Raw genomic sequence first — 17,589 nt, forward strand, 5'->3', positions numbered from 1 at the left:
TCTTTCTCTCCAGCAATAAGCAAAGGAATTCCTATTTCTTCACCCTAAGAAAGGGGTACTATTATTTACAACTAGAGGCCCGGTGCACGAAATTCGTGCACGGGGGGCGGGGGATGTGTCCCTCAGCCCAGCCTGCACCCTATCCAATCTGGGACCCCTTGAGGGATGTCCGACTGCTGATCGGGCCTAAACAGGCAGTTGGACATCCCTCTTACAATCCAGGGATGCTGGCTCCCAACCGCTTGTCTGCTTGCTTGCCTGATTGTCCCTAACCCCTTCTGCCTGCCAGCCTGATCACCCCCTAACCATTCCCCTGCCAGCCTGATCAATGCCTAACTGCTCCCCTGCCGGCCCGATTGCCTCTAACTGCCCTCCCCTGCTGGCCTGGTCACCCCTAACTGTCCTCCCCTGCTGGCCCGGTCACCCCTAACTGCTTTCCCTTGCCGGCCTGGTCATCCCCAACTGCCCTCCCCTGCTGGCCTGGTCCCCCCCCCCCCAACTGCCCTCCCCTGCAGGCCTGGTTGCTCCCAACTGCCCTCCCCTGCAGGCCTGATCACCCCCAACTGCCCTCCCCTGCAGGCCTGATCACCCACAACTGCCCTCCCCTGCAGGCCTGGTCCCCCACAACTGCCCTCCTCTGCTGGCCTGGTCCCCCCACCCGCAACTGCCCTCCCCTGCAGGCTTGGTTGCTCCCAACTGCCCTCCCCTGCAGGCCTGATCCCCCACAACTGCCCTCCCCTGCAGGCCTGGTCCCCCACAACTGCCCTCCCCTGCAGGCCTGGTGGCCCCCAACTGCCCTCCCCTGCAGGTCCGGTCACCCCCAACTGCCCTCCTCTGCTGACCTGGTCACCCCTAACTGCCCTCCCCTGCAGGCCTGGTCGCCCCAAACTGCCTTCCCTTTCAGGCCTGGTCCTTCCCAACTGCCCTCCCCTGCTGGACTGATCGCCCACAACTGCCCTCCCCTGATGGCCATCTTGTGGTGGCCATCTTGTTTCTACATGGGGGAGGCCATCTTGTTTCCACATGGGGGCAGCCATCTTATGTGTTGGTGTGACGGTCAATTTGCATATCACCTCTTTATTATATAGGATTCCCATTTTGAAATGAGGACAGCAACAAAGAGAAAGTAGGTAGATAATGTGCTGATGGTAACACAGAGAGCCGCTGACGCCGCATTTGAAGTCAGTAACTAGCTGCAGAGTTAGTGCCTTTGACCATGGTGCTACCCACTTGGAAACACCCCTGTTTTCCCCTAAGAGATACTAACCATGTCATCATCTCTCTCTTCTGCATCCTCCTTGGAGTCTGCTTTCAGAGACAGCTTCGGTTTCTTCTTCCGACTGCACTTAGGGTCTTCCTCCTCGTTGTCTTCTCCTAGGTCTCTTTCCTCCTTCTGATCTCTGCTGCTTGTAAACCCAAAATAATGACAGGAAACAATACCTATCAAACATCTACATGGTGAGTATCAATGCAAATTCTTTTAAAACATCACCCTCCAAAGGAAAAATATTTAACCACCAGGATAAATGTGTACACATTAGAATATCATAGATAAGGAACATGTCAAACCATTATCATGTATTGTGACACTGTCAAGGTTAGAAAGTGGAAATTAGCTTCTACGTTAATTTCAAAAGGGGACCAATACCACTGTTATATGTGAAACAGATTCTCACAAGTTTAAAATAATTTGTCTTTCACATCTGCCGCCCATACTAATAAAAGAATCAATTGTTGCCCTAGCTGCTTTGGCTCAGTGGATAGAGCGTCAGCCTGCAGACTGTCGGGTCCTGGGTTCTATTTCGGTTAAAGGCACATGCCCGGTTGTGGGCTAGATCCCCAGTAGGGGGTGTGCAGGAGGCAGACAATCAATGATTCTCTCTCATCATTGCTGTTTCTATCTCTCTCTCTTGCTCTCATTTCCTATCTGAAATCAATTAAAAAAAGAAAGAATCAATTATTCAAAGATATTTTAGTCTTCAGGGCAACTTTAAAACTAGGATTTATCAATTATTAAGAATAACAAGTCCAAATGAAAAAGGCCAAGTGTAACTTTGTAAAATATCAGTTGGCCAACAAAAACAGACAATTCACAAGACTGTGCTAATTAAAATACATGGGAAACTCCTGTGAAATATAAATATCAAGTCATTTATTTATGGCATACAATTATATGCAAGAAATACATCTTCTTGGTAAAAAGCTGAATTCTGTCAGATAATCCCCAAATGACAAAGTCACACCACTGTCAGTCACAGCTGATGTCACTCTCTCGTATTTCTTAGTCTTCCCTGAATCAGCAGTAACATAACTCATTACGTTACTCACTATGGTCTTCATTCAGTTGATTTCCAATCAGCTTTATTCCGTTTGTAGAGTTTTAGCTGAGTTACCTAAGAACCCTCCAAATATAAACAAAACTATGTTTCAGTAAACATCAGTATCATCAAAATTATGTATGTGACCCAGAGAACTTTAAATACTCTGAACTGAGAAACAATCAAATTCGTGTAAACAAATGGCTAAAGAAAGAGGCAGAAGTTGTATTGCAGGTGAAACACAGGCAATAAAACTCAGATCAGACATGACTGAGGACACCAGGTCGAGTAATGAGATGGAGATCCATGTGTTTCTACAGGAAATGTCTTGGAAAAAAGAAGGGCATGAAAGGGTGACGGAGGTCAGAGAGCCATGACCATGGACTCTAAAACCCATTCTGCAGATGGAACGGAACAAAAACCTACTTGTCTTTGATATGCCGAGTACAATTCTGGCTGCAATAGTTTCCTCCAGAAAGACATTCATCTACGTTGCCATACTGACAACAGTTCTCACAGAATGGTAGCCCTTCTACTTTTACTGGCTCCTTCAACCTGAAGGGCATCCCAGTCTTCTCTGAAAAAACTAGAAGATGAAAAGAAGAGAAAAAAATTTAAAACCATGGCAGAACACATTTCAAAATACACTTAAACTTTTTTCTTCTAATAATTTTGTTAGCAACACAATAAAAAAATGTTTGTTGAATGAATGAATGATCAAACTCTAGGATTTGGGAGAGAGAAGAGGATGGATGAGCTTGGCAGAAATCACTCAAATAATTTACATAACAAAACAATTCTGCAGAAAAAAAAAGTCTGTCCAAGGCTTTTTCTCCAGCATTTGAAGTAAAATGAAGAAAATTACATTAGTCACTAAATTCAGAAAATTAAACCGTCAATCTTTACAATCCTATTTTATAGGTGTGTCTTTGACAAAATTTAAAAAGGGTTATCTATGCTATTACATGTTTATTACATTTTGATGAGTAATTTTGTTTTACTAAATTGGTTAAATCAATGTCTCTCTGTTTTACTTTTAATGCGGCAGATCTCCTGAATCACAATTATCCAAATCGTTTAGGAACGCACATTTCCTTTCGCCTGAATCATTAGGCTAATCATTCATTCAGCAAACATTTATCAGGCACCAATTTAAGCTAGGCACTGGAAATGACAGTATAGCCCCTGCCCAAGAGAGCTCACAGTCTAGAAGAGAGGACGGGCAAGAGAACCAGTATTTGTAATAAGACGGGACACATGCAGTAATTGAAGCACAAACAGGTTTCAGAAGTAGTACAGAGGAAGACGTGAGTCAATCGGCCTGGGGTGAGGTCAGGGGAGGATTTTCTGATATAAAACCCCAACAGGGTTTTAAAAGCCAAAGAGGAATTTACCAACTGGACAAAGTGAGAAGCAGCATCCCAGCCAGAAGAAACAGCATGAGCAAAGGCAAGGATGCATGAAGCCACAGGATGTGCTGGCAGAATTGCAGGTAGCTCAGTGCCGCTGGCACTGCCAGAACACAAAGTACAAAGAACAGAACAGAAAGCAAAGAGATAAAGCACGCAGGTGGGTGCAGGCCACCCAGATCTCTGTATGTTTTGCTAGAGATAAAAAGGAATGGTGAAGTGTCAGAGAAGCAATCTACACAAGTTCCTCTAAGTTCAGTATACAGGGTGAACTGGGCGAAATTAGAAGCAGAATGATTCTTCAGAGATGTCTGCATTAGTTCAGGCAATAGTTGATAAGGACCTAAATTAAGCCAGTGGCAGTGACAATAGATAGAAAAGGCCAGATCTGAGACATATTTAGGAAATAAAACACCAAGAGGATTAAGTAACAGGCTATCGGGCTGGGGGGGAACACACTCAGGATGACTCCTAGATTTCTTGCTTAAACTGGGTAGTTGGTGCTACCACCAACTGAACCATGTGTTACAGAAGAGCGAGCAGGTTTGGGGGGAGGGGAGAAAGAAATAGAAAATGAATCGCAGTTCAGACATGTGGCGTTTGAGGTACCTGTGGGACATCCGGGTGGAGATGTCCAGTAGGCAGGTGGAAATACGGGCCTGGAGCTCGGGGGAGAGGTCGGGGCTGGAGATATAGATTTAGGAGTCATCAGCATATAGGTGTTAGTTACAACCATCGGAGCAGATGAGAAAAAAGTGGCAGGCTTTTGGCTAAATCACCTGGGTAGGCTATTACATGGATTTACTGGATAATTTCCAATTAACCTGGTGCTATTACAGATCTGGCATTAGGAGAGAAGACAGTTAATGGTTATTTTATAATATAAAAGCTAGTTCCACATCTGCTTCGTTACAAGAAATTTACTAAGCACAAGTGACATGAAGATCACCCAGAATTTTCAAGGTTCCAGCCTACAATAAAACCTTAGATATTCTTATTTTAAAACTTTCAAAAGAAAGAAATGGCAATACAGAGCACCCATTCTTACCTTCTTGAGCAGTTGGCACCATCCAAGTTGTGGTAGCTGTTGCCTTTTTAACACTTTCCATCTCACTCTCATCTGTTATAACTTCCAGGGCTCCAAATTCATTTACTCGAAACTAGTGACAACATGGTAGAGAAAGAGGCAAAATTTACAAGTGTTCAGAAAACAGTAATTTAAGGGCTGGCCCATATAGTCTTTAAGAAAAAAATTATGTGTTAAAAATTAATTAAAACAATTATATCTAGACTAAAGGCCTGATGCACAAAATTCATGCAAGAGTAGGCCTTCTTTCCCCCGGCTGCTGGCACCGGCTTCCCTCTGGCACCCGAGACCCAACTTCCCTCGCAGCCCCGACTTCGTCCGGAAGGTCGTCTGGAAGGACATCTGGTCTAATTAGCATATTACGCTTTTATTATACCTAAACTAGAAGCCCGATGCACAAAGATTCGTGCAAGAATGGGCCTTCCTTTCCCTGGCTGCCGGCACTGCCTTTCTGCTCTGGCCCTGTCTCTTTCTGCTCCGGCACCGCCTTCCCACACTGCCCAGAGGCCCTGAGCAGAGGCCATGGCAACGACACCAGCATCCCGCCCCCAGCCACTCGACGCCTGCATATGCAAATTAACCTGCCCTCTTTATTGGGTTAATTTGCATACTCACTCCTGAATGGCTGGTGAGTGTTGTGAAGGTACAGTCAATTTGCATCTTTCTCTTTTATTAGTGTAGATAAGCCTTCTACTGATATTAAACCCTTTGCATTTTACTAATTTTGGAATTTGGAGAAGGGGGATAGAAGAAAACAGCAAGATACTTCTTAAGGACATAAACAACCAACCCTGCACCATTCTGTAGAGTAGCCAGCTCACTTATATGACCTGCAATTTCAAACACCATCTATATCTATCTATCTATCTATCTATCTATCTATCTATCTATCTATCTATCTATCTATAAAAGCCAAGCAACTGGAACAACTGGAATGACCCGTCACTATGACGCACACTGAGGCCTGCCAACTGTCCTGATTGGGGGCAGGGCTGGCCGGCCCAGTCCCGATAGGTCCCAATTGGGGTGGGCTGGCTGGACCCCACACATGCACGAATTCATGCACTGGGCCTCTAGTTGTTTTGCTAAGACTGATTTTCTTACATTACAGTTTATTTGATAATCAAAATTACTGCTTTCCCAGGAATAAATCGATCTCACCTAGTTCAGAGAAAAGGAGTATCTCTGTTCCAGAAATTATTACTGGCATATCCATGTCATTATATCCCAAGATGTGAAGGAGGAAGGTGGAAGCAAGGGTCACTTCCTCTTTCTTTCACTACTCTCTGAATTCTCCATTACATCCCGCCCTAGTCTTCCAAAACAGCTGGCAATACCTATGAACAAGTCTCCTAGCTCCAGGCCAATTTTATCACTAAAAGTAAGGGCATTTGCACCATGTAACATAGAAACTCACACATGAAACTGATTTGTTCATGTTGATCATGTCATCTTAATCAATTTAATAAATAATTTTTTTAAAAAAAAAAGTAAGGGCATTTGATTTTTGGGACATTTTGACTCCAAGTATTGAAAATTTCCTCTCACTACATGGTAAACTTCACATAGTATGTTTCTGTAATAGCCTGGTTGTAGTGTGTGTGTGTGTGTGTGTGTGTGTGTGTGTGTGTTTAAGGCTGAAGGGGCCCCATCCTCTAGATTTACTCTCATTCATGAAGTTCAAAGTTTTCTGTATTCCTTCTGTTTTCCAATAAAACAGAATGACATTGATCTACTTATTTTAACAAGTGATGAAGAGCATGAAAGATAAAATTCCAAGGGATAATAAAACTTTTTGCTTAAAATTTTTAGGTATTTTTTCACAGAAATATATATGAACATGCAAATAAATAGTATTTTAAAAAGGCCTTCCATTTCTGAATCCAAACACTCGATTTGGTCAACATGCCAGTAGAGTGTGTATTTTTACCAAACTAGATTCAGACTCAAGTCAGAAAAATCTTATTCTTTCCACCAGGTGAAGACAGCACCTTAAATTATTTTCTGCACATAGTCCACAATCATTAAATGCTTTCCAGACTGAACAAGTTGAATTAGTTTAGGAAAGTGAAAGTAGTCTTCTCCTTACTACATATTTCAGACACAGATTTCTAGATAATGTGTACACTCTACCTAGTGTGTTCACCTACAAATGTCAGTCTAAGAAATTCCAAAAAGTTAACTGGATGAAAAAGACCTAAAAATAACTTTACTTTTTTTGGGGAAATTAATTTTAAAATGATCAAGTATGAAAACAGAATATTTCAAAATAAAGCTGACAGTACCATCTACTGGGCAAGAGTAGAAAAAACAAGTCTTATAATGATTATTAATTAATGACATTAAAGAATATGATAGAATATCAATTCTAATGAAAAATTTTAAAACACACACAAAAACAGGCATACACCTTATTATTCAATCCAGGAAAGCAATTTTCACTTTTATTATGTGTTGATGTTAATGTATATTTATCGGACAGTTACAAAATGGAAGAAATAGCACCAAACATTCACAACATTACAAAGAAAGTCTCCTGGGGCGTAAATGTCCAAATTGCTGCTAAGCTACAAACCACCCGGCAATTCAAACACCTAGAATGAGAGCACCACTAAGTGGAGTCTTCTAATAGGAATTCGGACCTATGACCCCTGGAAGCTTTTAGCTCAAATACTTTCAAAGTTCAAAGGTCATAATCCCACAATACATTTAATCCCAATAATCTTCTCCTTCTCCTAATATCTAATGCCTATAACTGACCTATAGTTTAAGCACAGTAAAGATGCAATGGCACTTAGGGAAACAGTTGACTCCTGTGAGCCAGGGATCCATGGATGGATGGACTTTAGGGGTCAATGGGTCCCATGAAATATACGCCTAATTGTGAGATTGGCACATATATATTTTCCTGAGGATAGGGCTCATAAGGTTCATCGTATTTTCAAAGGCATCCATTCGCCCTGAAGAGTAAAGGACATCTACTCTAACTGGTTACTTTATCTCAAAAATTAACCTCCAAGTGTTTTTAATGTCTTTTATCATATGCAAAGACACAGGAATCAATTTTTTTTTCTGGCTTCTCAATTTGGATTTACTGTGTCTTCTACAATATTACTATTGTTGTAGAAAGTGTTGGACCACACAGGCTGTTAGGTGCTGTTAACAGGACTGGGCTCCACAGGCGGAATTCCAGCGAGACTGACACCTTCCCCAACAAAACGCTCAGGTTTGGAAGTTGGTAATGAATGGCTTTGGAACCATGAAAACTTGAAATAACCAATTTTATTTCTTTTTTTTGTTTTTAAAGTTATTAGTTCTTTTAACCCAGAAGTCTAAAAAGCAATGTGAAAATAGTCATTCCATTCTAACGAAGAATATCAAAATTATAAACTTTTACAAAGTGCTTTATTAAGCAAATCGAGCACATCAGCTGACACTGGAACATTTTTTGTAAGTGGGTATGATATATCCAGGTCAATCAGAAACAATTACTTCTAAAATATATAAAGAGTACCAAAGGTTCTGTTTATCTGTCTTGGCTTGAATTGCCTTTAATTGATTCAAGTCTCTATTTTGCTTGTAAAGGCAAAGGGTCTTTGCCTATTTTTGCCTATCTTAAATAACATATCATTAAAAGACACTACTGAGATTCCTATTTTTGTTTTATGATTTTTAATGCTGAAATCTGAGTTCTACTTACCAATCTGTTTCAAGGGCAAAGATATTTGCTAACTAAACTGGTCTGAACACTAACCAAGGCAAGGCCAACTGTGCACCAGGAAAGCGGGGAGTTTCCCAGTTGGGCTTCTGCATTGCTGCTGCAAGGTCCTGCTCTCAGTTAACCCTTTGCACTAGCTTGCTTTTTTCTCAATTCCTTTATTTTAATGCTAACCGTGTCGAGTCACACTAGACATCCGAGTGCAAAATTAAATGGCAACTATTCTTCCTAGATAAGATGCTATCGCTCTCAGGAGTATATCTGCATTTTACTCAGGGACTCTGAAAGACTAAATCCTTATGGCCCAGAGGAATAATTCTCTGCGGATAAATTTCAGACAGCATGAGAAGTTCAGGTAGAGAAATTGCTTTAGGGAAAGGGAGCCCTACCATACATCTTCCCATTCCACTCACTACCTGCCTGTTCTCAGGGATGGCCCTGAGATATTAATCTACAAATACTAATTTACATTTTAAAAGAACACATTACGCATTGCTAAGGTTTTCAAACAGGCAAAGCATGATGTGAGAGAGTAAATTTCGTGATTTATTCAAAGTTCTTTCTAATATCTTACATTTGTGAAAAATTAATTTCTCAATCAGTACTCTTAAGCAGCTTGAATTTTAATAGAAGGAGCAAGTGAATTACAAATCCTAAGCAATATAATCAATTGGCTAGCCTCTGAATCTCCTTAGATGGAAAGGGTAGAAAGGGAGAAAATCAGTTTTTAAATTATTATTTTAACAGGCATCAAACTATCCACAGTGCATGAAGTGAATTGAATACATGACAACTGTCCAATCAGATGAGCCTAAAAGTAAAATCAAATAAGACCAGATTATAAGACCCACTAAATGGCTTAATTATCTGCTTGCTTTAATAAAAGTAATGGGTTATTTACTATTCCTAAAATCCAATGCTTAGAAAACCTTTGGGCAATCTAAATTTCTTAGGGATAGAAATGATACTTCATTGTTAAAACTAACCAAACAAAAGTTACAAATTTTGTCATCTACCTGACACCCAAAAAAGCCATTCAGAAGGGATTAAAATGTACAAGGGGATGCAGCAATGAAAAACGAAGTGTGTTTTGGGGGGGGGGGGGGGCGGCACACAATATATCACAAAGCCTGAATAGCTACAATTTAAGTCTTTTATGTATACACTAGAGGCCCGGTGCACGAAATTTGTGCATGGGGGTGGGGGTTGTCCCTCAGCCTGGCCTGCACCCTCTCGCAATCTGGGACCACTGGCTCCTAACCACTCACCTGCCTGCCTGCCTGCCTGCCTGCCTGCCTGATTGTTCCTAACCACTCTGCCTGCCTGCCTCATCACCCCTAACCACCTCTGCCTCGGCTCCTGTCGCCACGCTTCGTCTGGAAGGACGTCCAGAAGGTCGTTCAGCTGTCCAGTCTAATTAGCATATTACACTTTTATTATTATAGATTTTTTTTCAACCACCTCATAACCACCTTATGACATAGATCCCATATTTCCATTTTACAGATAAAGATTCGGAAACAGGGAATTTAAATAACTTGACAAGGTTCAGATAGCTAATATGTGGCTGAGGTTTTCAGAGTCTGAAACACAGTTCCTTTTTTCTCAAAAATCCCAGGACTCTACTTCCAATATATCTAATCCAGATGAACAGCTGAAGAATGTTAAGAGTAGATAAAATCTTTAGTGTTTATTTAATCTCTTATTTTACCAAAAAGGAAACTGGCCCAAGGAGACCAACTGACTTGTTTAAAGTCACACAGATTTTAAACTAAAACCAAATCTCCTCTTCAGATTTCACTAAACCTCACTAGTATATTTCTGTTACGCTAAACTCAGAAAGGTACGTTGGCACTTATTTATTTACACCTAACCTAACTAAAATCTAAGTATGTTTCCTTAAATAACAGATCCAAATCTCACCAGTGAGAATGAACTAGGGCAGGCTTGGCAGCTAAAAGGGGTTGGATTACAAGAAGCCAATATTAGGGGGCAGGAAATTCTATTCAAGACAGTACAGAACACCAAGCATTAGAGAGGTAAGCCAACTAACAGCCTGTTAGGGAGATTGGAAGTTCAAACACCTGAGTGACCAAGTACAAACACAAAGTCCAAAAGGCCACAGACAGGTTCAAGGTCCTGGAGATAGGATCAGAGCAAAAGCAAATTTAAAATGAGAGGTGAGGGCGGCTGACTTCCCAGGTGGGTGCTTGCATAGCCATGTTTCATGGGGCAACAGATGTGGTCCCTGAGTGGGCTTGGGGGTCTGGGGGGAAGGGGCAGGGCGAGCACCTAGAAAAGGGGCACATGAAGGGCTCACTCTGAAGAGTTCTCATCCACAGAAAAGCAGCCTGGTGTACAGGGGGAACCAGTCATTTTGAACAAGTGATTATATAAAATCCATATTTACGGTGTAAATAATTTAAGGGAGGTAAATAATTCTGTTTTTTAAATCAATATTTTAACGTTATCCAGTTTTTAAATGAGAAAACTAGGGCCCAGGGAGTGTGGTTACTTAAGTTTATAAAGCCCATTACTACAAAATATAAGCCAGGTTTTCTGACCGACCACTGCCACATTGGTTGGTCATCATGAGAGTCAAACCTGAGACGATCCTCCTCGAAGCTGTAACTCACTATCTGCAAAATGAGCACATGCTGCCGAAACACTCCTTAGTCTCCACCCCAAGTGACAAAGGCTTCTGCCAAACCACAAGCATGTCCAACTGTCGTGAGAGTTTATTGTAGGGGTCTGAGTATCATATAAAACACACAGCGTTGTGCTTAACGTTGTTAATTCTTAGTTTGCGTACATATTCAGCTTTAATTTTTATAATTACATAAAATGGTACGTAATAAAGATAGCTTACCTTTAAGTCACTTCCTGGCAATGTACCTACTCCATCTTTCCAGTCCATAACACTGAATACGTCAAACTCTTGACCACTTGTGCTAGAGGCAGATTCAGTCATGATTTATTTTTTTAACCTGAAGGCAAAAAAAAAAAAAAGAAAGAAAGAAAGAGAGAGAGGAATTCCACATATAAATCAGTTTTTATTTCAGTGGTCATTATTTTAGTTTCCTTTATTTACATAATTTTCTTGATCATAACATCTCATATCCACAGACCTAGAAATAACTACTTAAGAAAATACCAGCACTATTGTATAATGTAATCCATGGTAAGTTATAGCAGAAAAATAGTAATAAAATTTATAAGTTATAAAGTATCACAGTAAACATTTCTAGTCTTAAAAAGAAATTCATTTTTTCATAGCAAACTCACTTAAAACAAAGAATCATGCCCTAGCCAGTTTGGCTCAGTGGATAGAGCATCAGCCTGGGGACTGAAGGTTCCCAGGTTTGATTCCAGTCAAGGGCACATACCCGGGTTGTGGGCTTGATCCCCAGTAGTGGGCGTGCAGGAGGAAGCCAATCAGTGATTCTCTCTCTTCACTGATGTTTCTGTCTCTCTCCTTCTCCCTTCCTCTCTGAAATTAATAAAAATATATTTTGGGATAAAAAATAAAACCCAGCCGAAACCGGTTTGGCTCAGTGGATAGAGCGTCGGCCTGTGGACTCAAGGGTCCCAGGTTCGATTCCGGTCAAGGGCGTGTGCCTTGGTTGCGGGCACATCCCCGGTGGGGGGTGTGCAAGAGGCAGCTGATCGATGTTTCTAACTCTCAATTCCTTTCTCTTCCTCTCTGTAAAAAATCAATAAAATATATTTAAATAAATAAATAAATAAATAAAACCCAAAGAATCATGATGCCATCCCTCCTATCTAATAAAGAGGAAATATGCAAATTGATCATCATGCCATCACAAAGATGGCAGAGCCCATAGCCACAAGATGGCACCGCCCAGTCCCCTCAGCCCCGCCTGAGTCCACCAGTCCTTTCAGCCCTGCTGGGGAGCAGCAGGCACACTGTGCAGTCGTACCAGCCCTCAGCCCCCCAGCCACCCAGGGCCGGCCCGAGGCGCAGGCAACCCTCGGTTGGCAGCTGCCCAGCCGCCTAGGGCTGCCCTGAGGCTCAGGTAACCAGGGCTGGCCGAGACTTGCACTGCCAACAGTGGCAACAGCAGAGGTGTGATGGGGGAGTCACCTTCCCCTGATCGCCAGGTTGCCTCCCACCCCTGAGGGCTCCTGGACTGTGAGAGGGGGCAGGCCGGGCTGAGGGACCCCCCACTCCAGTGCATGAATTTTCATGTACCGGGCCTCTAGTATGAACATAATTCCTTGCCCTCTAAATAGTTTTTTTGTTTTGAAACACTGAAAAGAGAGTAGGTATGAATAAAGAATAGAAAATATTTAATAAACAAAAAGGAACCATTTGGATAATAAAAAAGAGAAAGGAATGAATATAATGAATGCACAGTATGATCGATTATTTCAATAAATTGATTTACTTAATACAGGTGAAATATCTGCCAATTTGATATTCCCAGAAATAGAAAAAAAAAGTCTCAACATGTACAGTAAACACCAATAATAACGCTGTGTTAAGGTAACCAATTCAGTTAGCTAAACTATGATAATGCTTAATTTTAATTTTCTAAAAAGCTGCAAAACTAACTTTTTCATAATCATAGTTATTGGCAGCATTATATTGTTCTTTGAGACTGTTTTCTGTGTAGTATGGGACAAAACAAGTTATGTTGAGGTCACTGACAAGCAATGGGAACGATCAATGAGTCCTAAATCTGAATAAAAGTGTCAGTATGAATTTGTGATGCATTTTATCTTTTAAAAATACGCATTTTTCTAGCTTTGTCCACTGAAAAAATCTAGAAACAATCACCCATCAACAGTAACGAGCAGCCCAGAGCTCCAACTGTGATCTCTAAATACCACTCCTGTGAGGTCTTCCTGGAGAAGGAGGTGATTTCTGGCAAAAAAAAAAAAAATGTGCAAGAGGAGCCTAGAACATGTCAAACAAAAAAACAATGAAACTATCAAGGACAACAGAGGTCAGATCGAAAGAACTCAGGAGCAACTGAAGAGGCTCCTGCAGGCCCAGGAAAGGATTCTAGCTGCGTTGAATTGAAACACATCAAATAAGTTTAAATCCACGAGTTCATAATTATATTCAAAACCAAACAAAAAACAAACCTAGAACACTTTATTGGCCACCTTTGGGGAGGATATATGGTAACCAAGTCACTATTTGGGAAAATAAACAAGGATTTGACCCTGCCTGTATCATGAGACCCATGTAAACTATTTCTCAGGGTAATAAATAGTTGGGTGAGAGGAAATTTTCCTTTAGAAAGAAATCCTGCTAATAAACAAAGAAATGTCAGAACTGAAACAGAACCATTTGCAACACATAATAAATTAATGGCTCTAAGAAACAACCATATATGAAGGAGTATTGATAGGAAAAAACAAGATCGAACCTAATCTGATCAAGTTTATTCACAGAAAATACCAGGAACAAAGGAACACGTTAAATCACACCACAAAAATATCAGAAGCGAAATGTGGACTGTCAGAAACTCTTTAGTAACATTTCTCAAAGCACAGGCCACAGACCCTGGGGGACCCTGAGACCCTTTACAAAGGTCCAAGAAGTCAACACTGTTTCCATAAAAATACTAAGCATTATTGCCTCCCTCACTCTGTTGACATTTGCACTCATGGAACAAAAGCATTAATGGGCAAAGCTGCTGCCACTGTTGTCTTCACCATCCTGCATTCACAGTAAACAAATGTCAGTTTCACTAAAGACCATCCTTGATGAAATATTTGTCTTGATACCTGAATATACATCCTATATAATAAAAGGCTAATATGCAAATCAGCCGAACAACAGAATGGCAGGTTGCTATGACATGCACTGACCACCAGGGGGCAGATGCTCAATGCAGGAGCTGTCCCCTGGTGGTCAGTGTGCTCCCACAGCTGGGCTCATGGCTGGCTAGCACAGCAACGGTGGTGGGAGCCTCTCCTGCCTCCACGCGGCAGCGCTAAGGATGTCCGACTGATGGCTTAGGCCCGCTCCCCCTAAGCCAACAGTTGGACATCCCCTGAGGGCTCCCAGACTGCGAGAGGGTGCAATCCGGGCTGAGGGACCCCCACTCCGAGTGCATGAATTTCGTGCACCAGGCCTCTAGTCTTTTAATATTCTGTGTGATGATAAAGTAAGTACCACAAAGTGGTTGGGCGTGCCAAAGCACTGTGGTTGCCTCAAGGAAAAGAGCTTGAGAACTGTTTGAGATACAAGCTGAATAAGCTATTTTTGTTTTCCATGGAAAGAGAGCCATTTTTTATTTCCAAAACTATGTTTATTCAGGTTTGAATATTTGGCAAATACTTTGTCAAAAATAAATGAAGTGAGCCTGTCACATCAAGAAAAATGCTGACAGAATTTGTAGCTAATGATACAATTTGAGCATTCAAGGGAAAATCAGAATTTTTGAAAAACGTGTATCCACTACCAGGAGCTTGAAACTTCCCAACAGCTAAAGACTTTTCTAAGGAGATGGGTGGTAATGTTCATGAATACGATTTTAAAATATTTCACAATAAAATATTGTCAACATTTGGAAGCTCTGCACAACTTGGCAAAGCAGTTATTTTCCAAATGACCAATGCTTAATGTTACAAAATTATGCATGGGTAAAGGATCCATTCAAAATGCAAGATAGACCAATAGATTCTAAAGTAACGAAGTATTAAAAGCTGATCAACAGAGCTTCAAATGGCACATTACAACTGACATTTAAGAAACTACCACTTGTTGCCCTGGCAGGGTGGCTTGAATGGTTGGACCGTCATCCCGTACACCAAAAGGCTGTAGGTTGTGGGTCTGAACACCGGTCAGGGCACATATAGGAGGTAACTGATCAATGTTTCTCTCTCAACCTCTCTCTCTTTTTCTCCCCGCCCCCTCTATTGCTCTCCCTAAACATATCCTAGAGTGAGGATTAAAAAAAGGAAAGGAGCTACCACCTGTCAAGTTTTGGTGTAGTGTCAAAGAAGAATACCCACCATTAAATGAAAATACACCTCCCTTTTCCAACCCCATAAATTTCAACCAAAACAACATATTGCAATAGATTGAATGCAGGAGCAAATATCAGAATCCACCTATCTTCTATCAAGCCAGACATTAAAGAGATTTACAAAAATGTAAAACAGTAGTACTTATTTAGTGTGCTTTTAATTTTGAAACTATGTTTGTTTCATTAAAACTGCTTACATACACTAATGTAATGGGTTTACTATTGTTATTTTTAAATAAGTAAATAGTTTAAATTATGTATTTTAATTTGTAATACAGTAAATATTGATTAACTGTAACCTACACAAATAATGGCACTTTGAGATTTTCAATTATCCTACCATATAGGATAAAAACTTGTTTTATTACACACACACACACACACACACACACACACACACACAGGCAAGGAATGAACAAAATATTTGAAAGAGGAAATTTGAAATTTAGATGAAAAGAAATTTAAGAGATATTAACGACAATATCACAAATCATAGATATTGTTTGATCTCTGATGTCAACTATTTTTCAAAAAATAAGATTATAAGGAGAGGAGGAAACATGAATGCCAGGTGGCTATTTGATGACATTGGAGAAATACTATTGCTTTTTCAGAGGAATAATGACAGTGTGTATTTTTTTTAAAATATTGCACACTATTTTATTGATTTCAGAAAGGAAGGGAGAGGGAGAGACAGAAACATCAATGATGAGGTAGAAGCACTGATTGTCTGCCTCCTGTGCACCAGCCCCTGTCGGAGTGTGTGCGGAAGGAAACCAATCGATGTGTCTCTCTCACATCGATATTTCTCTCCCCTCCACACACCTCCCTTCCACTCTCTGTTTAAAAAAAAATCAATGGGAAAAATATCCTTGGGTGAGGATTAACAAAAATAAAAATAAATAGCAAAAAAGTTAAGTGAATTAACCTGCACTTAAATTCTCTACCTCATTAAACAGATAAAGATCAGGAACAAAACTGACTTCCCTGTTAAGTGAGGAAGAATGGCAACTTCTTTCTGACAGACAGTAGAGTGACAGAATAATTTCCCCCTGGTGGCTAACCTGGGTAAAACTTGAGTGATCCTTGAAAAAAAGTTTTACTGTTCTTTCTCTATAATTAATAATAGCATCAAATCACCAGATAGCCCATGCCAGACATAATACATATACTTTCTCATTTATTAATTAGACCTCTGACATTCTTCCAGAAAAAGAATCAAAGCAACAGGCAATTTGCATCCATTAATTCATGTATTTCCCACAAAGAGTTAGGTTGTATTATGCTTTTAGTCTACACTGAAGAAAGTGAGCCTCAGAAAGGTTCACTAACTCAGCCAAAACCATAGTTGGTGGTACGACCAGGACTTCAACCCAGGTCGGCCTGATTCCACCCCAGCCTATTGTTCTCAGGCATTACCTGACCTTTGTAGAATCCTGTCCCCTCTGAGAATCTGGCGAAACCTACTTTCCCTTACGTTATTCCTTAGAACATGGCAAATGCAGAAACAAGTCTGCTAGCACCAAAGTTCTTGAATTATGTGTATCAGTGCAACACATACCCTTTTAAAAAATGCATGCTATTGATAAAACAGCATTAAGACACATATACGACACAAGTAGATTTTTCATCTTTTCTAACTTTAAAACCTATGTGTATAAAATTCACAACGGCAAAATCCTGTGTCTAGGAAGAGGAACAAAAAGTAGAAGAAATCTAAAAAAAAAAAGTAGAAGAAATCTAAAAGCTTATACTGTACAAAACCTGCATTACATGTTTTAGGAAATATTTAGAATAAGCCTTTGCTCTATCAAACACTGGTAATGTTACACAGTGTTCTCTGCCCTTAAGACACGTATCTAAAATTTATAAAAACTGTTTCCATCCACTGTTTTATTCTAAGGTTTGTGAACATTTTGTGTAAAGTACTGTAGCATGAAAATATTTAATATGTTGTCTTTCCCATGATCTAATTTTGAAGCCACTGGCTACTTTCACTATCACAATTAGTATGAATAGCTAGGATAGATTAGGTGTTTTTCCACAATCT

At 40.5% G+C, this 17,589-nt stretch overlaps 1 protein-coding gene across 1 annotated transcript in view; it reads right to left on the reverse strand.

Annotated features, from left to right (window-relative positions):
* Positions 1-17,589, reverse strand: part of L3MBTL3 (L3MBTL histone methyl-lysine binding protein 3) — a 92,349-nt gene that overhangs the window by 54,444 nt on the left and 20,316 nt on the right. The window contains exons 3-7 of the mRNA XM_028142468.2: positions 11,402-11,519; positions 4,776-4,887; positions 4,337-4,411; positions 2,745-2,904; positions 1,268-1,403 (exon numbers count right to left, since the gene is read on the reverse strand). Coding sequence (XP_027998269.2) covers positions 1,268-1,403; positions 2,745-2,904; positions 4,337-4,411; positions 4,776-4,887; positions 11,402-11,503 — 585 coding nt within the window. The 5' untranslated portion in view covers positions 11,504-11,519. The remainder of the gene's footprint in view (positions 1-1,267; positions 1,404-2,744; positions 2,905-4,336; positions 4,412-4,775; positions 4,888-11,401; positions 11,520-17,589) is intronic.

Source organism: Eptesicus fuscus, chromosome 10, assembly GCF_027574615.1.
Source record: "Eptesicus fuscus isolate TK198812 chromosome 10, DD_ASM_mEF_20220401, whole genome shotgun sequence".
Classification (NCBI taxonomy): Eukaryota; Metazoa; Chordata; class Mammalia; order Chiroptera; family Vespertilionidae; genus Eptesicus; species Eptesicus fuscus.